The 22,256-nt window shown below is 41.8% G+C and overlaps 1 protein-coding gene and 1 long non-coding RNA gene across 2 annotated transcripts in view; one reads left to right on the top strand and one right to left on the bottom strand.

Annotated features, from left to right (window-relative positions):
• Positions 1–2,879: 2,879 nt before the first annotated feature.
• On the bottom strand, positions 2,880–3,437 carry LOC121067598. Its single transcript, XR_005818344.1, has 2 exons — positions 3,178–3,437; positions 2,880–3,109 (listed from the first exon to the last, which is right to left on the bottom strand). It is a non-coding gene; the product is annotated as an uncharacterized LOC121067598 (long non-coding RNA).
• Positions 3,438–3,553: 116 nt separating this feature from the next.
• The window catches only part of KCNK5 (potassium two pore domain channel subfamily K member 5), a 39,464-nt gene continuing 20,761 nt past the window's right edge, over positions 3,554–22,256 (top strand). Inside the window, exon 1 of the mRNA XM_040552316.1 lies at positions 3,554–3,994. Within this exon, the coding sequence (XP_040408250.1) occupies positions 3,809–3,994 (186 nt within the window). The 5' untranslated portion in view covers positions 3,554–3,808. The remainder of the gene's footprint in view (positions 3,995–22,256) is intronic.

Genomic DNA, 22,256 nt, shown 5'->3' with positions numbered 1-22,256 from the left:
GCTATGTATAAATATTTAGTCCAAAAGGTGTGAATGAACGCATGGAAAAAATTTTGAACTTTCTACAAATGTCTCATATAAAATTCTGCATCATCTGCAGACCAGCCTTACCCTTTCTGTACACACCCAACTGTACTAAAGAAGCAGAACTGCTAGTCACGATAGTACACCCCTCAGCTTACTTAAAACTATGGCTAGATGTGTAACACTTGAAAGCGATGTTGGAGGTGCCCAAATTGTGATGGATAAAGAAAACCAAAAGATGCAGAGTTGACAGGTATCATCTAGAACAGGGGCATTGACGAGCCAAAAATAGACTTCCAAGTGAAAAATAGCACAGGCTTGAAGAGACCTAATCGTTTTTCCTTGTTTGTACTCAGTTCAATACACAGTCTTTGACACTACATGACAGATTCCCTTTGCCCAAATAATGTCTTCTATTTGCTCCATCTAAAACATTTTTTGACATTTATTCATTCATTTCAGGCTGTTCTAGGAAACATCTGTACAGCAAATGTGTCTTAGACATACAGCTTGGATGAAAGAGATTTCCTTTTGGACTGGACAGCCTGAATAATGACCTATGCAAATACTACAAATGATTGATACTTGTAGTATTGCTCACCAGAGTGCTATCTGCTGTTTCTCCCCCGGTTTTTAATGAGATTTAAAAGCCTTTGAGTGAATAACCCTAGACTTTTCATTAATTTAGCTAGCATGAAAAGCTGTGGGGCCTATGTGGCAGGTGCTGTGGGTTAACAATAGGGGTACTGTTTAATCCAAGGGAAACAGAGAGTATAAAAGGGCCATGAATAAAAGGATATGGGATCTTTTATGAGGTCAGGAGAGGCATTTTAAATCAGGAGGTGCAAAGAGAGGCCAGCTACAGAAACATTCTTTCTTGCCGCACTTGCTTGGACAGCAGCATGAAGAAATGCTTTGTAATTTGCTCTGCAGAAAAGAAGTAAAACACCTCAATGCAAGAAGTTTGTTGATACTGAGAGGATCGCTACTAACTGCAGGAGTAGTTGGCTACTGTTCATTGGGGAATAAACTATTCTTCTAGACGGTATTATCCTTACCAGGATCATCTCTTTGGAACTTGGAGAAACACAAGGAGACAGTCTAACAAGTGCAATAGCATTTCAACACAGGGAAAAATGGTGTGTGATCTACAGGTTTGTTTGTTTTTAAACACTGACTGACTCAGTTACTGAGAGCACTAATTAAGCAATCAGTGATTGAGAGTTTAGAGTGGAAAGCAGAAATGTTGAATTGAAATTGCAAACAAACTTCCTCTAAAATGCCTGAAAGCGTTCTCATCCGTGCTTATATAATTGCAGTAGGTTCAGGGTCATTCGTGTCATTCCTCATCCCTTTAAGATAGAGTTTCAATGGTATAATATAAATGGGCCTTTAGAGACTCGGAGACAGATGGAGAAGAGTACATTTTCAAAATTTAATCAAATACCTTCCAGTTATGAAGCACAGATGTTCAGGGTCAGGAACACACAAGTGAAACACTGCTATAACGTGTCAGACTACTGTTCCTGCTGTTGGAATATCCTAACCACTTGCAGGTGATTCAGAAGAAGGTGCGAGAACACCAGAAGTAGAATTATATCATAGTTCACCCTATGGGAAACATCTTGCTTAATGCTTTCAGTCACTTGCTTTGAGTTTTTACATACCTTACTCTTTTTAACTTTAATTTTAAATCCTTAAGTAAGGCAATGATGGATGCTCACATTACTCATTTATATGGCCAATGGCTTTTCAAGTTTTGCAAAGCTCTTGGGCCAAATGATAGCACCTGGGAATAATTTTCCTGCAATAATCATGCATCATGAAATCCTTCTTTTCCATTTAATTAAGAGTTCTGCCTTACAACTTCATGAAACACCCCCCATTTTTGCTTTAAAATAAGTTATTGAAATTTCCCCATACCGTTCATTATTTTTAAAATGTGTATTATGCCACCTTCTACTTGATCTCTCTTCTAGCACATAATTACTTTTTTTTTTTTTTTTTTTTTTTTTACTACTACAGTTTGGCAATCCTTTTGTCTTCTTAATGTTGCCTTTACATAACTGGGGAATCCCATGCAAAAAAAGAGCGATGCTGATCACGTAACATGCTTGTGGATTTTGTGGTTTCTCCAGTCCTGCTTTTTAAGCTGCCAGGAACCTCTGGCAGATGTATTTTCATCAAGCACTGTACAAGCTAGTAGGAAGGACTGCTTAAGGGCCATGTACATTTCTGTGGGCAGTCTCACAAGAGCATCCATTTGGCATGAGTCAAAGTTTTACAGATAGGTGTCTCTGGCTACCTCCTAACCGAGGCAGTTCCTTTGCCTTCCACATTCTCCTTTTTCCTTTCTCATACTTTGTTGTGTATTTTCTCCTTGTTTCCTTCCTCTTTCCAGTTTTCTCCATTCTCCCTCCTCCCATTTCAATTAGGGCCACATGAGAATTTCAGCAGGCTGACCTCAGCCCTTTGGTGTGTGGACTCCAGCTGACATACCTAAGCACCTCAAAATCCTTTGGACACCTCTGCATTTTTGACCATTTTCTTGCTGTCCAGGGGGAAGAGGGCTAGGGGAGTCGGGGAATTAAGTTATGCCACAATAACAGCATTCCTAACACGAACTGCATGCACACCAGGAGCCCTTTGCCACATTGTGTAACACACAGCTCTATCTCGTCACTGACTTGATCTTTCTCTGACCATTCAACTCCACTTCCAGCAGCCCTGATGTACGACTGTGTAGGAGCGTGGCCCTGAAAGGCTCCTGGGAAGGGCTCCATGATCACGGCAAGCTGCCGAACTTCACCCCAGAGAGCTTGAACATCTCATGGAAACTCACAGGCCCACACACATGGGTGCATACACAAACGTGTGAGTGTACAAAATGCATGACGGAAGGGAGATGCTGTTCTTGTGGTGAAGGGTCCATAACACCCACGGACAACATCCCGGGGCAAGGGCAAAGCCTGCCTGCCGCCCCTCTTCTGTCCTCCTCAGAGCTGCTGCCACCTCTCCTCCAGCGCTTTGCCAAACGCCTTATTTCACAACCTTCCAGCGTCGAAAACGAAAACCTCCGGGGAACCTGGCAGGATAAGTCAAGTAACAGCGACGGTAACAAAAAGTCACTGAACGAAGCGAGGCCGGGCTCACCTCAGCGGCCCCCACACTCGCTCCCAACGGCGGCGGGGAGGTCGTGCACCCTCCTCTCCCCGACGCGGCCCCTCACGGGCGGGTGAGGGCCGGGATCGGGACCGGGACCGGGATTGGGATGGGGATAGGGGCCAGGACCGAGATCAGAGCCGGGGCCATCCGTTGGCCGCACCTCGGGGCGCCCCGCCGGCCTCTCCCCCGCCCGCAGCCCCGCATGCGCACGCTGGGGCTGGGCGGAGGGGGAGGAAGCGGGAGGGCACCAAATTCAAATCGCTGCTGAGGAGGGAGGGGAGGGAAAAAAGAAAGAAAGAAAAAAAAAAAAAACAAAAAAAAAAAAAAACGGGGGAAGGAGGCAAGCCGGGGGGAGAGGAGCGGAGCGGAGGAGGAGAAGTGAGGGAGGAGGAGAGTGGGAGGGGAGTGTGGAAGGCTCTAAGGGAAAGCGGCAGCGGCCGGGAGAGGCGGCGCGGCGCACGGCGGGGCAAGGCAGAGGTGTCAGGGGCGGCCGCGGGCACCCACGGCCGCAACGCGGGGCAGCCTCCCCGGCCCGCCCGCCGCGCTCCGCCCGCCCGCCCTCCCTGGCCCTTTTTCTTCCTCTCCTCTCTCCTCTCCTCGCCTCCCCACCGGCGGCACCATGGTGGACAGGGGCCCCTTGCTGACCTCGGCCATCATCTTCTACCTGTCCATCGGGGCGGCGATCTTCGAGGTGCTGGAGGAGCCGCACTGGCGCTCGGCCACCGACGACTACAAGCGGCAGAAGACGGAGCTGCTCAAGCAGTTCCCCTGCCTGGGCCAGGAGGGGCTGGACAAGATCCTGCAGGTACCGGGCTGGCGGCCGGGCGGGAGCAGGTGCCGCCGGGCGCCCCGGGGCGGGACCGGGACCGGGAGCGGGGCTGGGAGCAGGGCAGGGGCAGTGCCGGGCTCCCCGGGGAGAGCCAGCGGTGGTCCCGTCCCCGCCGAGCCCGGAGCCTCCTCGAGGAAAGCTCCGAGCCCCGGGGGCCCGCGATCGGGGCGAGGAGGGAGCCCCCGGTTCGCTGCCAGCCCAGCACCGAGGTGCTCACTGCGGCTCTTGGCCCACCCGGAGGGGCTCCCTCCCTCGTGTGTGAGGAGGGGAAGGTGAAGCCGAGCGTCTTGAGCGTCTTCTGTTTGGGCTGGACTTATATTTATTTATTTCCCATGTTTTCTTCCCCGTACTGAATGCCCTCGTTGTGAGTTGTCTGGGCGCTGAGTGCAGGTCCAAGGGGTCAGTCGGGGCAGCTGAAGGAAAGTTCAGGCCGCCCAAGGATGAGCGCCTCACACCCAGGGATGCTTGCAGCCCTCTTCCACTTCAGCCCAAAGACCTCTTTCTAAGCATGCGGAGCGGATTAATCGTCCTCTCCCTCTTATCTGGCAGAATGCCTCTTCAAATCTAATTATTAATCAATAGCATGTATAAAATCGCAGAGTAGTATAAACTTGGTTAGTGTCTTTTTATGGACGTGGTGTCCATTAAAAGATGGTGGCCAGCAACGGTGAACCGTGGAAAATAGGCTGCCTAGATACGCGGGGCTCCAGCGGTGGAAATGAGTCCTTTGGGACTGTATTTCAGAGATGTTTATATTGACTAGACCTCATGTTCATTGTGTTTCGGATTTTTAAAAAACTTTATTTTTAAATTCACTAAAAAGTCTACTAAAATGCTAAAATACAGAAGACGGGGAAAATGACTCATGACTGTTGGCGTAATCGATACTGTGCAAGCTTAGAAGGGGGTATGGTTCTTGGTTCTAAAAGTTTGTGGTTTAAGTCTATGTCCTTCAGTTGGTGGCTGCTTTCTGTCTGCTTCAGATAGTAGAGCTTTCTGTTGGCAGTGTCCTTATTGTTACCGTCTTAGTACCCCCATTAAATACAATGTTGTGGTATGGAGTGGAATGGTGGATGGAGGCTCGAAATTGTGGAGGGATGTCGGGAAAATGAAAGATGTGCTGTGCTTTTGAGGATGCCTTTGCTGTACTGGAATCTCACTGAAATCTTAGTCTAGGTTATCCTAAACCTGTCCAAGATCCCTGAGAGAAAAACCTTATTTGGATTGGGGTGTACCTTAAACCTAGTGTGCTTGACTTGCTGTAGATATCATTCAGAATCCAGACTCTGGCTCAGTTTAGGATGAAATTGACGTTGGTATGAGGGAATCATTTAGCTAGTGTTTTTCCATGACCTTTATCACAACTGATCCTGAAGTTGCAGAAAGATTTTTTTCCTAAAATATAAAATGACCAGGGAAAAAGTTATAGATTAGTTCATTAGGATGGACTATAGCATGTTGTAGAGTGGTGATGGGTGCAGAGTTAGTGAGGAGAAGGAGCATAAAGCAAACTGTGGGCAGATCAAAGTATTTGTTTTGAGTACCTCTGCACACCTCAGTGAGGAGGGCCTTCCCTCTTCAGTGTGTTAGCTCCTGGTGTATTTCTGTTTTGTCTCTGTACTGCTTCCAATTATACCTTACTTTCCATGTCTGACCTTGCTGGTCTGATGATCACTTTTAGATATTCTGCTGTCCTCTTAAGCCCAGTTTAGCTAAAACGTAAAACATAGCTCGCTCTTCTTTTACTCTTGTTGGTAACTGGAAACTTCACTGCTTGCTTTCATCTAGACTTGTACTTTTGTTGCTGTTCTCATTTTATGTGAGAAGTGGTGAGGAGGGAAGTAGCGTTTCCTACAGAGGAGAACGGAAGGGTGAAATCTAGCCCAGCTGATAAAAAGAAGGGAGAAAAAAAATCATGTAAGGGCATCAGGATTTCAACTTGAATAAGCTGTGAAGTATACTGGAAATAGTATTTGTAACAGTGCTTTGTCAAGCACTATCTATGCTCTTTCTCTTGGGTTCTGCTAATTCTTTTAAACATTATAAATCTCTGTTCTCTTTTGGCAAATCCTGATCTCCCTGCTCTCATATTAACCCCCCAAATTTGTTCTCTTACAATTCATCCAGAATGTTGTTGATTTTAAAACATGTATTTTTTTCCTAATCCACACTTCCTCCTCTGGGATTCCATGGAAGAAGCTCAGAACTAGTTCCTGAGATTTTGCATGACTTAACCCATTTCTCAGCTTTTGCCTCCTGTTTCATGGCCCTCAGTTCATTTCAAAGCCTTTTATCTCTCTTCTTGTGGTGCCCACTACTGTTCTGTGGAGCCACATTCAGCTCTTCTAGTTACTTCTCTGATATTCTCTTTAATATCCCAATTTAAAAAACACTAGATAAAATTTTTAGCAAATATCACCAGATATAAGACTTTAAATGGTTGTTGGTAAAATGCAACGATGCCAAGAAATGTTCAACTTGAACTAACAATTCAATTTTGTTTACAGAAGCAAGCTGAAAGGTGACAAGGACTGACTTATTCAGAGACAGATCTCTCTGCTGCCCTTGTTCCCCACCCAGGTTAGCTCATGTGTTCATCTCAGCCTTATGTTAGCTGTAAGTGTAATGGAAAGTGTGTGGAATGGCTGCAAAGTTAGATGTGTAGGGTGATCTTAACCACTTAACCTACTCGTTTTTGGTTTTTGTTTTTATCAGCACAGACTCTCAATTCATGTACGGACTGGTATGTTTATACCAACAATTCAAGTGATTATTAAGGGGGCTGTATTATGTCAAATACTGTCTAAAGCTTGCGTTCTGTAATAGAAGATTTCACAACACCTGATTACAGTACAAATACACTGCAATAAACTTTTATTGAAATGTTTAACAAACACTTTCACAAAGCTCACAGGCTGAGTGTTTTAGGATATGCTAGAAAGAAAGTCTTTTTTCTCCCAATCCTAAAAGTCTAAAAGTAAGCTTAAAAAGAGCACCTAGAAGTCACGTGAAGAATCAGTTTGCTTTCAATTATTTTAAGTGCCATATTACTTACCCTAACTGTAATGTGTAATGGAAGTACTCCTTAAACTCTTATTGGAGTACATTAGACTCTTATGTTAAAAGTGACTGACTCTGGACTGTGTAGAGGCTGGTTGATATAAGTCTATGGTTTATCCTTGCCTTGCTGCTGTGGCCCAGAGTCTGTCCTGGGACTCTGGGAGGAGGAAGAGGAAGAAGGCTGTGAGACCCACAGTGATGACACCTTTGCCTACCCTGCTGTAGGAATGAGTTTTGACGACAGAAGCAAATGTAAGGCAATGTAGTCGTTTCCCTATTCTCTAGTTCCTTACTTTTACTCTTTATTGCTCCATCCTGATTGTGAAACATCAGCTTAATGATAAAGGAGCTATTCATCCAAGGAGGAGCCCTCTTGACCCTCATGTCACTATTCATATGAGCAAAGGTTTGCAACACTGAGCTACATCTTGTTTACTGGGAAGTCTCTTTTACTGGCCCACCACAGTCATCAATAAATTAAATGCTTCCCACTGATAAACCTCAAGGCTGGTGAAAAGAAAGGGAAGAATTTAAAGAGAAGTGAAAACGGTTACTTTAAAAAAAAAAAAAAAGTAATAAAAAGAAAAGAGAAACTGGCTTAATTTAGGAGAAGCATACAAACTTACTGAGTATATGAACAAATAATTGAGGTCTTTATTTGAAAAATATACATGACTGTAAACAGGCCTGACAAAGAGCTTTAGGAAACTAAATGTTTAGACTTAGAGCCCAGTGCTGTGAACAAACATTTAGAAGACTTTCAAGGAGAGCTTCTGCTAGGATATACTTGGCACACAGGAGGATTATGCTAAAGGAAATAACCTCAAGTGGCTTAATAGTAGTTTCTCTTCTGATTTTTTTTTTTTTGTTTAAAGCCATGATATCTTCTCCACTTGCAAATACTGACAGGTGCACTTCCAAACTCAAGTTTTCTAAAAAGTTAAGTTTGAAATGCTTTTCATTAGTTCAACGTTCAATAAAGGAACTAATAGGTTTTCCTCATTGTTTGTAGAGTGATTTGGTCACATGTGTAAAGTTAATGCAGGCATATTTTTAATAATTTTTCCCTTCCCCTCTGTTTTTCAGGAGGTGCACAAATACAATTAGAAAGATTTCGGGCTTCTAGGGTTTGTTTGTTTGGGCTTTTACTTCCTGATTCCTTCTATCTAAGGTATTGAAGGTGAAGGAAACTAATTGTATACTGCATTTCTTGGTTGAAATGCCAGACAATCTGTCCTCCAAAGACTTTCATATGGGCTGAAGAAAGTAAAAATGAGCAGCTATCAGACAAGGGCAAGTGATTGCCAATTAAAATCTTTAACCACAAAGCTGTTAACAGCAGTACCTAATACCTCTTACATGAAAACTTGACAGTATAAGCTAAGGCTTATGCCTGAGAAATAGCTATTGCCCGATGCTTCCAAATGTGTAACTTCAATTTTGCATCCTCTAAGTTCAGCAGCGATGAATGGAGATTAAAATGCAGGACTGCTGCCCACAGTGTATCTGTGGCATCTCAGCCTGTGAGTTATTGCTGCTGCAGCATTAGAAGAGGAAAACTGAGGACAGGCCAGTAGTCCTTCATGCCATAGCTTTTCTCAGTGTACCTCCATGCAAAGTTGTATGTAACCAGGCATGCTTGTCTGTTGTGTTTTGTTTGTCCCTCCAGGCTTTTCCCTGTTTAACCATTACATTGTTTAAACTTTCTTGGAACATAGTTAAACAAACCTGATAGTGCATATGCTGCAACTCTCTCTGCTGATGGAGCAATAGCAATCGATCAGAAGTTCTAGTTTTCCTGCTATGGACTTAATCCTTGAGTGCTTCTAGTATGTTGTCCCTCTGTTCTTTTGGGGATGGAATGTTTGTATTACCTGACATGTTACCTTCTGCTGCTAGGTGTGTTTTCTGGCAAGCTCTGCTCTAGAGAGCATGGTGTGCAAGTAGATTTGTCGATTATCAACAGCCTGTTGTCCTAAAAGATCATGAAACCCCTGCTTTGCTTCATACTGTACGTGTTGTTATTGCAAAATGTCTTCTGTACCCAGTGAAAATAGTGTAATGATGACTTCGTGTAGATTTCCATTTTAAAACAATTTGTTGCTTTTGCTATTAATGTTAATTAAACAAAATGAATTGCTGTGCTTTTCTTTGGGTGGTGTTGACCTTCAAAGCAATCGCATTTCATGCTGGCACTGCACGTAGATGTTAATGTAGTGGCGTAAAACCAGAACCAAGATGGATTGCAAGTGGCAGTCAATAGTTTGGTTAGCTGGGAAGCAAGAAAGAATGCTACTGCTTGAAATAATATATATGTATAATTATATATATATATATATATATATATATATATATATATAATATAAATAATATATATATATATAATATAAATAATATATATATATATATATATATATATTATATATATATATATATATATATAAAATTCAACTGAACCAACTATATCCGGAAAGGGCTTTTGAAAGGTTATAAAATCTATTTAGTTTTTATGCCACTGGGATAATCTTTTTGTTCTCATTGTGTTCTGTGTTTCAAAAAGGTCTCATTATGATTTTTTGTTAAAAACTAGAAACCAAATGCTCTAAAGTTTTGTCTATATCAGCATGTAGTGCAGCTCAATAAGAGCAGACCCGGAGAACAAAATGTCTGGTGCTATGGACGTGATGATGAGTGTCTGTATTTGCAGGGATTTTTACTTCTTGCTGACTCTTGTATGATCCTATGGATTGAATGCTCACGAGCAAGTAGGTCACATGTATTAGATTTCTTCATGGAGTACATCTTCAGGTCTAGTTTGGTCCAAAATGAGTTCAGCTTATATGCTCTGATCCTGTTCCGCAGTTAGAAGTGTGACATTGATAGGGGACAACTGGGAGTCTTGTGCTCTTGTGTATTGTTCATCTAAATTAAAATACCACTGTGGTAACCCCTGAAGTTCTGTATGCTGCTACAGACATCTTCAGGAGAGCCGTACTTGAAGTCAGATTAAACCTCTAAAAGCATGGCATGCGATATGCACTCCTTGTCTTTACTAGATCTGTTTGTTGAAGGGATGGCATAAGTTTGTAGGCGTAACTTTGTCTTGCTTTGTTTCCTGTCTTCTGATTCAGGTTCCTCAACAGCAGGACCTGGTATTATTAGATCCTCTCTGTAAAACAGTAGGTGCTTTAGCAAGAAACTTTGGACTTGCAGTTTATTTTCTGTTCCCATCCATCTTACTTTATCATGTTTTTATATTAGAGGTCTTAGATATTACAGTATTAATTATGTACTTACCAACATCTTAATTGTAGGCAGGAGAAATCCCTCCCAGGCATGCCTTACCCTAGTGGCTACATTTACAGTCAAATGAGTAAGGAAATTATTATACATTTTTTTTCTTTTTGTTTGTGTGCGTGTGTTGTGTGAGTTCCAGTGGATCAAAGGAACTGTTGGGTGTGAAGTAGCTTCTGAAATGTTTTAAACTCAAGCGTCATACACTGTTTTCTTAGGAAGAAATATGAGTAATGAAAAGGGAGCAAGAAACTAGTAACGAGTGGTATATCATAGCCTCTGCTGAGTCTGAAATCACATTCCATGTTCCTTTTCTACCAACATGGGCACTGGTAGTGTTTCTCATGATTGACCTGCCTTTAATCCTCGCTGCGGAACCAGTTGTTGCTGTACCTATCTGTAGGACTGTATTTCTGCCTTAGCAAAAAGGTTGAAGCAGATAGTATTGAGCAAATTGGCAAATACTAAATTGACTTTGTTCTGTGCCAGCATCTTGCAAATGTTGTGTAAGCAAGTTCCAGCTGCTCAGAAACAAAACCCAGCAACAACCTCTTTGAGGTTACAACAGGTGCAAATAAAGAAGTCTCAGCTGGACCTATCACAGGTCTCTGAACTCTGACCCTTTTTAATAGCAAAGGTATATGCTCCTTAACAGTAGTTTGGATTCCAGAGGAAGGCCTGAAGTTGTTAGATGATGGTGGCTTACAAGTGACATAGCTAATGGAACCTGAAAGTAATTCTGTGAAGGTCCTGAGGTAGAAATAATAGTCATTTATGGTACAGTATTTTTGGTGGCCTGGCTAAAATGTCAAAGTCATCAGTGATCATAGAGTTACAGAATAGTTTGCGTTGGAAGGGACCTTAAAGACTATTCAGTTCCAACCTCCTGCCATGGGCAGGGACACCTCCCACCAGACCAGGTTGCCCAAAGCCCCATCCAGCCTGGCCTTGAACACCTCCAGGGATGGGGCATCCACAGCTTCTCTGGGCAGCCTGTGCAGCCTCACCACCCTCAGTGTAAAGAACTTCTTCCTAATATCTAATCTAAACCTCCCTTCTTTTACGTAAAAGCCAGTCCACCTTGTCCTATCACTACACCCCTTGACAAAGAGTCCCTCCCCAGCTTTCCTGTAGGCCCCCTTTAGGTGCTGTAAGATCTTCCCGGAGCCTTCTCTTCTCCAGGCTGAACAACCCCAGCTCCCTCATCCTGTCTCCATAGGTGAGGTGCTCCAGCCCTCTGATCATCCTGGTGGCCCTCCTCTGGACTTGTTCAATACATCCATGTCCTTCTGGTGCTGGAGGCCCCAGATCTGGACGCAGGGCTCCAGGTGGGCTCTCATGAGGGCAGAGCAGAGGGGGAGAATCCCCTCCCTCGCCCTGCTGACTGGCCTGCTTCTGATGTAGCCCAGGATATGGCTGGCTTTCTGGGCTGCAAGCACACATTCCCAGCTCATGTTGAGCTCCTTATCAACCAACATCCCCAGGGCCTTCTCCTCAGGGCTGTTGTCAATCCAGTCTCCGCCCTGCCTGTATTTATGCTTAGGATTGCCCCACCCTAGCTGCAGGACCTTGCACTTGGTCTTGTTGAACTTTCTGAGGTTCTCACAGGCCCACCTCAAGCCTGCTCAGGTCCCTCAGGATGGCATCTCTTCCCTCCAGAGACAAGGATGTCATGACGGACAGCATCAATGCCCATGCCCAATGTCCATCAGTGCTGTCCATCATGCATTATGCTTTGCATAAGCCCAAGTGGATGATGTCAGTTGCTCTTCCCCTATCCACTAATGCTGTAACGTGATGAGTTCTGTGCATAACTTCCAAGTGCTCCTATTCCCAACCTACTCTACAGGAGTAAAAAAAAAAAAAAAAAAAAAAGAAATCTTTGAAGGAAAGTTGCTCAAGAATCATGTGTGGTCCCTTGCCAGAGACACAGCAGCTCTAAGTATGTTTTCTCTGGCCTTCAAGGGGCGTGAGGCTGATGAATCTCCTCCAGGCACCCAAGGAACAGGGAGGTCTTAGTGCTGGTACTGACTTCTTCCACGGCTTCTCTTGCAGCTGTCTGGCTGCAATACTCTGTTACAGATGCAGCTGTTACAGTTACTGCTGAGGAGCTTTGCAGACTGGGATGCTAATATGCTAAAACCGACTTAAATAGTTGGACTATGATAACTTGCTGGTTAAGTTAGAATTTCAGCCTTCAGGCCTGTGTAAGTGGTGCGTACGTGACTACAGAGTCATCGAGGGCAATTCTGTAATCAGCGTTCACCTTGGCACAAGGGTTTTTGAAGGGCATTGGAGTTCATGTTTAGAAATTTATGCTTTCTCCTTGGTATCTGTGCAGTCTGAAAGTTTTTCACCTCTTTTGAGTGATCACTGCCAATTTGCCCTTTTAGAATAATAATTCCGTGTTTACAACTTATTTTTGGTGGGTGTTGAGGTGGAGGGAAGGGGAAGGAAAGGAAGAATACGGAACTTTGAATTTGATTCTATCAGAGCAGCATGGCAGTAGATAACTGTTGTGTCCCTATGTAATTTACTATGGTGGCACCAGATTTTCAAGGTAGTACCTTAGCTGGCTGTATCTGCAGCATAAAGGCAGTTTCTCATGAAGTTTCTACATAGTCTCCACAAAGTCCTAAAGCTGTCAACTTGATGAGTGAAATGAACCTGGATGTCTTTGTTTTACCTCTTAAATCTAAGATAACAGTTCACTCTTTGAGCGTGCCTTGGCTTTGTTTGCTCAGCTCTGCTACAGTATAGACAGTTGGTAATTTGGGCAGATGTCCCCACAGCTGTGTTTTTGTTTCATAGTGAGGATCAAGTAGTTTCACACTGAGTGTCGACTAGGTGCTTACAGCTGAATTTTGTGCATCTTAGAAAACTGTCTCACTTATTTAAGGTAACTGAAGTTTTCCTGTGGTTTTGATGGCTTTCTGAGCGTTTTGGATGCTAAGCAGCTTTTAAGCTGGAGGTTTTTCTGCTTAGCGGAGTGCAAGTGTCTCTGCCTCCAGCTTCTGAGGAACTGGTAACAGCTTTCAGTTCTTGGGAAGCTGATCCTCTTCCCGTAATAGAGTAGCAAGAAGATAGCACGGTGGTTTGGCTTTTGTACATCCCCAGGGTGGGGCAGTTGAGAAATAACAGGGCATAGACTATTTATTACCTCCCTCCCACAGGGCCAAGGTCTTTCCTGCTCCTTGAGCTGCCCTGTCTACTGACAGGCTGGGGGTGCACCAGGGGCTGGGAGGGGAAACAGCCAGGACAGCTGACCCCAACTGACCAAAGGGATGTCCCACACCATGTGGCTCAGCAATAAAAGCGGGGGGGGGGAGACTTTCAGAGTGATGGCATTTGTCTTTCCAAGAAACCATGATGCGTGCTGAGCCCTGCTGTTCAAGACGTGGCTGAACACCTGCCTGCCGATGGGAAGTGGCAAATGGATTGCCTGTTTTGTGTTGCTTGTCCACGGAGCTTTTGACTTACCTAGTAAGCTGTCTTTATCTCAGCCCCTGAGTTCTCTCACCTTTACCTTTCCAGGTCTCTTCCCTGTCCCATGTGGGGTGAATGAGCGAGTGGTGGGGTGGTGCTGAGCCGCCTGCTGGGGCTAAACCACAGCAGAGTGACCTGCAAATATATGGGAAACTTTCAATATGGATGTGTGCAGTTTGGTAGTTTGATAACGGGGGCATGGTGAGCGTGAAGTAGGGTTAAAGTTGTACCAAATGAGCAGAATTTTTCTGTGCAGTAATTCTGCTGAAACTGAGTGAATAATGGATACAACTTGTTACATGTAAAATGCAGTAGGTGAAGTAGCTGTGTCCTCATTCATTCCAAAGTCACCGATGCCTTGTGTAGATGATGGTTGAAGCTGGGCTTTGTGGGCTCCCATACCTTCTCAGTTCTGCATCATATGAACTCATTTTCTTCTCTGTGTTTTTAGTGGGGAAATTCTCATTTTGGTAATTGTTAGAGCATTTCCCATCTTCCTTTTGATTTCAGTAGTAAGATGTAAAACAGCATTGTAATGACATGGCAAACGTCCTTATCACAGTTAATGAACTAGCTTGTATGATGCTGCCACTGCAAAGTCTAAGCAAAGCTGGCTTGATATTCAGGTGGCTGGGAGTGAAAAATGTAAAAACAGCGTGAAAAAATTTTGTACTGCTAAAGCTCAATTTGAAGACTAATTAATCACCAAGACCTGCTAGCTTAATATTACAGCACAAACAATTGAAAACTTTCAAGCTAAATTCAAGCTGTGAAACAAGTTTGCTTAAAGATTTTTCAGTTGAAAAACTTTGTTTATTCAATACACATTATACAGGATATATGTAGTGACTTTTTTGCCATCAGTTTTTGCTCAGGAACTAAATGTGATATTACCTCAAAAAAAAAAAATTGATAATCTTTTAGTTCTGTATGTACTCTTTTTTGTTGTTTATTTTGGTTTTGGTCCAAGTTACAGATTGGAGGCTCACACGGGAAGATCCTCTTCTGTGTACATAACAGTGTAGCATTGAACATAATAAAATAGAAAAGACTGCTCCAGTGTACATGTACAAGTGGTTTTAATGTTCTGCTATTCCTGCAAAAATAGGTTTTATGTATGCTGATATAACTGTGTTTAAGAAAAATTCTGATGCCTAGGCAGCTCTTACCAACAAAGTGATGTTATTACCAGTCAAATTCACACCCCCATCGCATGGAACAAGACACGCTCGGGAATTTACTCTGTTACAGGTCTGAGAGTGTCTAGATCAGGCCCTTCCCCAGCACAGTTATCTTAGTTACTGATCACGCTTCTTCATATCCTGCCGTAACTGTGCTGGCAGATCTCTGTATTTATATTTGAAAACATTTGTCCAGAGTAGCCTCTTCTCCTTCCCTTCAATGCTAGATTAGCTCAAGACTGATCTTTGAGATGGATGGGGGGGTTTGTAGTACATAACCAAATTCTGTTTTAAGTTATGCCATGGATAAAGCTAAACACATAATAACAGAAGTCTCAAAGCAAATATTGTTTCTGTGGCAGTTTCTTTCCCTTGCTACTCCTCTAACATAAACCCATCACCTTGCTATTCTTACAAAGCATCCTGTCCAAGTTGATGTTGGAAGCTTGCCTTGCCTCCTCCTGCTGTCTGATGGAATGATACAGGCAGAGAGATCAGTGCGGTTGAGGTTATGTAAAGTTTTTGGTTGACTTAAAACTACCCTGGAAACCTTTTTGTTTGTTTGGCTTAACGAGGTGAGTTAGTAAAGGTTATGCCCCCAAAGAGTTAATGGTCTACAGTGTTACAGTGTGGCTCTTGCTCCTGTTGTGTAGTTCAAAAGTCTGCTTGATTAAAAAATGACATTATACTTAGTGCTCTGCTCCACCCAAGTCTGATCACTTTTAGTTTTGTTTCATTGAGTTGATGCTGTCAGAGGAAAAATAAGATTTTTATTCTAGCATGTGTATGCTCACTGAAGTGTCAGACGAGCATAAGTAGTTTTACTAGAACCTGCTTTTTTCCTTCTTTTTCCTTAAGATGGACTATTAAATAGGAAATGAGATGTGTGAAGCTACCAGCATTTTCCAGCAGCACCTCTTAGTTTATCTTCAGAGAAGCAAGACTTTTAATGTTGTATAGAAATCTGGGGAATGAAATCTAAAAGACTGTAACATTTTGATCCTAGAAGCTGTTGGGATTTTCTTAACCTGATGCATGTTTTTATACATGGCTATAAATGGGGGGGAAGGGGGATGGTATAATAAGCTTCTTAATGCAATATTACTATATGCTGTAATTCATTCAATGAGTTGAAAAACATTTTTAGGCAAAATTATCAAGCTTGGATCACCTGTGCTTGTCTTGTACTAATGAACTATTCTCACACTGAAAGCACCATGGGAATGAAGCTTCACTCTAAACTCAACTTCCCCTTTTACTTCTTTTGTGAAATATCAAAATTTTTCTGTTGAAATACTCCCGTTTTGCCATTTTATAGGTGGGTAAAATCTGCAGAGATTGATCTGTTTGCTGCTCTAGGTCTTGAGGCCTTGCCTGTAGAAAGAAAATAATAAAAATAGAAAGCAGCACTACAAAGATATGGTCCAACGTCTCTCCAGCTAGTAAATTAATCTCCATAAACTGTTTTCATTGACACTAGGATTATTGTTTTGATTTAACTTAAATCTACTTAAATTAATTTCAGCTAAGCAGAAAAACATTATTCTGGAAATTCAGACTGCTGTGTGGGTTAGCATCTATTTATGCAATCGGTAACAGCTCTGTTGCAATAGCCTCATGTAAATGCGGTCTGGTTCTAACCCTGCCTTACATAGGTCACCAACTGGTGTGAGGGATAGATTAAACTCTTGACTCTTCTGCTTCCACTTTCTTATCTGTAAAATGGGGACAACAGCATTTTCCAAAGCCCTTCTAAAGGGGAGTTGGCTCCATCAGTCACCATGTATGTATTCAGATAGGAAGGAAGCCTAATCTGCTATTACTGCTTTCCAGCTTCTTGAAGCAATAGATGCAACGTAAGAGTTGTTAAGTACCTTTTTTTTCCAGCCAAGGAAAGGAGTGGTATAACGGCATCTGCACAGGAGCCCTCAAAGTTAAACTGTATTAATGAAAGCTATGAAATCCTCTGATATGTTTTATTTCTGAATGACAGTAATCTTCTGAGGCCAAAGAAAAGTTGTGGCACTCAGCATCTGCAGAACAGCTGCAGCTCTCATGCAGCAGTAACCTTTAGTTAATTTGTCTTCAAAACATGTCTATGTGGAACTTGGGAAAGTGAAGAAGAAACAGTTCTATAATTGTATTAATCACAAAAGCAAGGGAATGCTGGTAAAGCAATGAATGTGCTTTTCATCAAAATAGTTTATTAACTAGTTCATTAAACTGGAATCTAGTCCTGAAATTAATAGTGGGGAAAAAATCCATCTGAAATGTCAAACTTTGTAGTCATGATCTTTCAAAGATGCCAGTTGCCTTTTCAAAACTGTCGGTGTTTAAGTCCATTGCACATAAGTGAAAGGGGGATGGATATAAAGTTAAAGAGCACTTAGTTCATTCAAGCATGGGATCTGCAAGTATCACAATTAGGTAAGCTTTAGCATTCAATTCTGCTATGACAAAATCGTTCCAGTTAACTAATTTGCTGAATTATGAGTTTCACTTATTATTTAACTCTGCAGAAAGCCACAAAAGGAAATAACCTTGTTGATCTCTTTCCATTAATATCCCTCACATTGTTTGTCCTATGAATTATGACTTATAGGAAAATTAACTGTCCATGCTATACATGATACACAACCAGGTCTTAAACAGTGCATGCTGTAAAAATATTGACATGCCTCCAAGAGGTTAATATCCCTACAAATTAGAACTTTTTTTCCAGAGGAAACAGTAACACCTAGTTTTACTGCAGAATGAAAGTAGAGCTCAATTTTTTTTTAACGGGCTCTTACCACCTAAGTATCAATATGATTTTATTTGTGCTAAAATAGAAAATATTACGGAACTTGGGTTTATTGCAGGGGAATTCATTCCCTCTCTCATTACAATACGTTGCTCTTAGTCTCATTTTTTCACGCATTTAGGCTGGGAGGTCATTAATAAAGAGTGCTGCTAGCTAGTTCTTAATGCAAAAAGAAGGCTAGCAGCAGGATCTGCTGGCTGACTTCTGCATATGAAGGTTGTCTTTTGTAGTTCCTTGGCACTGGCAAATGAAGTCATCTGGACCATTTAAAACCTGCAAAAGACACGTGAGTCTAAGTTTCTACAATGCTGTGTTTGAGAAGCATTGGTAGTGAGGGGAAACTTTAGCTATTCAACAATAACTGTTCAATTTGTCTAAAAAATAAAAAAAATCACCCTGTAACAGTTTAAGACTACCTGATTTCTGACCAAACAGTGGCGTTTTCTTCTTTGCTTTTCTTAGGGACTTGGTTACATGATGCAATCTACAAATGAAAATTGCCGATACAGCCACGAGAGGCTTCACTATTACACACTTAAGGCACAGAAACAGCACGAAATATCTCCAAAGACCTGACTACTCACAGCTTTTTTGTAAAGTCACATGAGCAGTGCTTGTTTGGCCTTGTTCCCCTTGGTAAGGACAAAAAGGTTTGCGCTTAGGTCCAGCCTTGTTTGGGCTGAACCTCCTTTTGTGGCCTCATTCTTGAATTTGCTGTGTGAAAACTGAAGCCTCAGACGTTGACATTCCTTTCATTAGAGGTAGTTTGGGAATACAACTGGGAGTTTCCATGAGGATGGAGAAAAAGGCAAAACACAGAACTTGTTGCAGACCGTGAAATCAATAAGCGTTATCCAAATCCGTGTTGGACCAAGTACAGTAGGTTTCCACAAACACATGTACACAGTGTGATATTTTTTTACAAAAAAAGCACTTATATGCCTTTTGACTGAAAATTTCTGAAGCTGTCTATTTTTAAATTACTATTTTGTAAAACAGTTGCTTATAAATGAAAGCTGCAAGGGCAAGCAAAACTCTCGCTTTGCTTTTAATGAAACAAAAAGATGCAGACCTACCCTTCTCCACTTTTCTTTGAGTTGTGTAGTGTTTCCACTGCAGTCCTTGATTAGGCTTCTGTTTACATTATCAGCTGGAATATTTTCATGCAAAATTTGCTTAATCTGAAGAGGACAGCTCTTGTGTTTTGTCCGATAGCAGTAGACATAACAGCCGGCTGTAAACCTTCAGTAAAGCAGCACTTTGTACAAGTAACAAGTGCGAATTATCACTACAAAATCAGTAATCTTGACTTGTGCTTCTCATAAATGTGATCTCATGATAAGGCTTTACAAAATCAGGAAGGTGTTGTCTCCACCTTGTAGAACCATTAGTGTACCCAGTAAAGGAAGCAAGTATTTTATGTTGGCTGGGCCTTGTTGAGAGACTTTTAAAGCTTGGTAGAAGTCTTCCACAAAAAATATAAGTCATGCTGGTGCTGCTAAAGTTTTATTGTTCTGATTATCAGTATGGTTGTTTCTTCCCAAGTAACCTGTTTTACTCTTCAGCTTTTATCTCAGCCTATGCCAGTCCTTGAGAATAAGCTCCTGTATGCCTTTGAATGGTGCCACAGAAAAGGGTGACATTGTTTACTCTTTCTTATAACCTCTGTCTGAAGTACTCCTTTTCTTTGTTACTAAGAGGATGTTACTGTAGGACAATATTACTCTTCCCAACGCATTGTAATTGTAATAAGGATTTCAAATCTGAAATCTTACCTGCAACACCACATCATAGAAATATTTTCGTTAAACATAACCAACCACTGTTAAGCTGGAGCTTGGTTTAGATGGGGAAGTTCATCTACACTACCACGCTTAATGAGTTGATTAAAAACTATTACTTAGGTTGAGAACTTGTTTTAATTTACAGTTTAATTTTGATCATGCTCAATTTATTTTGTTCTTTTACCAACACTGTTTTTCATTTAAATGGCTTTTGTTATTTATTGTCTTACATTCCTGTTTCTGATTTAGTACAAAGACAGCACTTCCATCCCTTCTCAGCTCGCATTTCTGCAGTCCAAATTGCTTTGACTGGCCTATACAAGAGTCCCCTCATTCTTCTATCCCATCTGCTTCTGCTCCCATTTCTTGAAGGTGGATGACTAAAAGTGTGCTAATCATGCCAGCTGAGTTTCACCAATGCTCTGCTGAATGACAGTAATACATCAAGGAAAAGAGATTTCAAGCATTTAACTTCTTGTTGTTTTGTCTTTATTGATGTGTTTCTGTTTTTGAGATGCCTAAAATGTATGATTGGGTGCCTGAGACATAATGAAAAACAGGTATTTCTCCTTGCACTTACAGCTCCTGGTATATGTCAGGGAATGGGAAAGGAAAGGCAGAATAAATTGTGGTGGGTGCCTAGAACATCTTAAGTCAGGCTTTTAAAATACCAATTTTTTTTTTTTTTTTTTTTTTGAAAAAGGTTCTTCATTAAGATATATTTTCCTTGAAACTAACAAAATAATACAATTTACTTGTGTACAGTTGGTCAGGACTGTTTGCAGGCCTGTCAAATCAGCCACGCAATAAATATCTGAAAAAGGTGTTTATATATTTAAGGCATGTCAAAGTCTATAATGTCACCAGATTTACCGGGTGCCCAAGTCCACAGGTAACAGCAAGAATGGCATTGGACCTTTCATTTATAAGGACTGAGATGCTGCCAGGAAACTGGAACTGTGGAAGATATGGCCAGTCTGCCAGCTGACTGCTCTGTCACTACTTCTATGTCATTACTTCTGTGCTTGCAGCACTTCTGGAGCTTATCGCAGCCCATGTTCTACCTGTATAAGACCTTATCTTCTCTAAATAAAATCAATTACAAAACCCATATTTCCTTCAAGGGCAATAAGATCCAATTTCAAGATACAGAAGTTTTGGAACACTCCTCTTTCTTTAGGTTAATTGAAGGAGAGCCTCTGTCCACAGCATAGACTGGAAAAGGAATTTGTACCAACTCGACAAACGTTAAGCTGCATTTTGCCAGCCTGCTGTCTCTTGTGGGAGGATATAATTCAGCCAAATCAGATGACTTTCCAGTGTTTCTCTTCTGTGGGCAATTGATCATATTGTGTATGTTTCTGTTAAATCAATGCCCTTTCCTGGAGCTACTTTCTCTGTTGTTTTGCAGGTACTGTAGAAGTTGTGAAGCCAGGGGTGTTAAGTGGTACATTTATTCCTTGGTCACTTGTTTGTCCCATAAGAGACAATTCTTTTGTCATGTTAGTGGGGATCATCTCCCGGGATATTTTCCATTTCTTTTAACACTTTATTAGTCCTTGTTCCACATGCCAAAGGACAAAAGTTAAAACAAGCATGCACTTGCATCTTGGGAAGCAACCTGTCCTCAGGCAAGCTCTCTCAATTAAATTTATTACTGAGCTGTAACTTTCCATGCAGAGCATAAACTTTGCAAAGCTGGTGCTCACCGTGGTGGGAGTGAAGAGGCAGTGGTTCTAGTTACCGGGGTGGCAGTGAAAGTTGCTGTTTGACCAGGTAAATAAGGCTCGTTGAGAAGGTAGTGTTGCAGTGCATTACAGGAATACTAAGACTCACTTTTTTGACATAGAAGCAACATAAGGGCTAGCTGTAGGTAGGGCAGAATTCAGTGCAGAGATCAGCATTTACATCTATATTAACTACTGGAATGGTCAGCTCACGAACATCTGGCTTTAATTTGGGGATGGGCAGACAGAGGGAGGAAAGTGGAATATTCAGAAGACCTAATGCTGGCACTATAGAAATGTCCAAGATATTACTTATTTATTTCTGTATCCTGTGAATTTAATCATGCTCATACTTTGTCTAATTCTGATCATCTTTCCAAGCAGGGAGTTGCTGGCACAATTGCTTACCTTCTCTATACCCAAGAAATAATGTGGAATTAATTTGACTGTAGACTCACAAATTGTTTCCACTGGACTGTGTCTTGAGGCCTCTGGACTCATAAATACTAGCTACAATTGAATTTTTTATGAGTCTTTCAGGTTCAAGCAAGTACAAAGATGGTTCTTTACGTCTCCTCTAAATTCTTGATTTATTGCATGGCCTTCTGATAACAAGCTGAAGCCAGACTAAATCATAAATCTTTTAATTTTACATGTATAAACCTCTTCCCTCTCCCCTCCCTCCTGGTCTCTGACCAATTAGAGCCATTTTTGGTTAATAAATTGAGATTGTTCTTGAAGAGCATGACTTGTTCTGCACAATATGGGTTAATCAATAGATTGCCTTTTCAAAGGATCACTTAATGTGGTTAAATTGTAAGCTAACAAGAAAACAAATGAGCACTTAGAAGAATGAAGTAACAAGTGTCCCTATCTGTGACAAATGTGCATTCTTTACCCTGG

This window comes from Cygnus olor, chromosome 3 (assembly GCF_009769625.2).
Source record: "Cygnus olor isolate bCygOlo1 chromosome 3, bCygOlo1.pri.v2, whole genome shotgun sequence".
Lineage (NCBI taxonomy): Eukaryota > Metazoa > Chordata > Aves > Anseriformes > Anatidae > Cygnus > Cygnus olor.
Note: the sequence above shows the minus strand (reverse complement) of the source record. Positions and strands in the feature narration are given on the sequence as shown.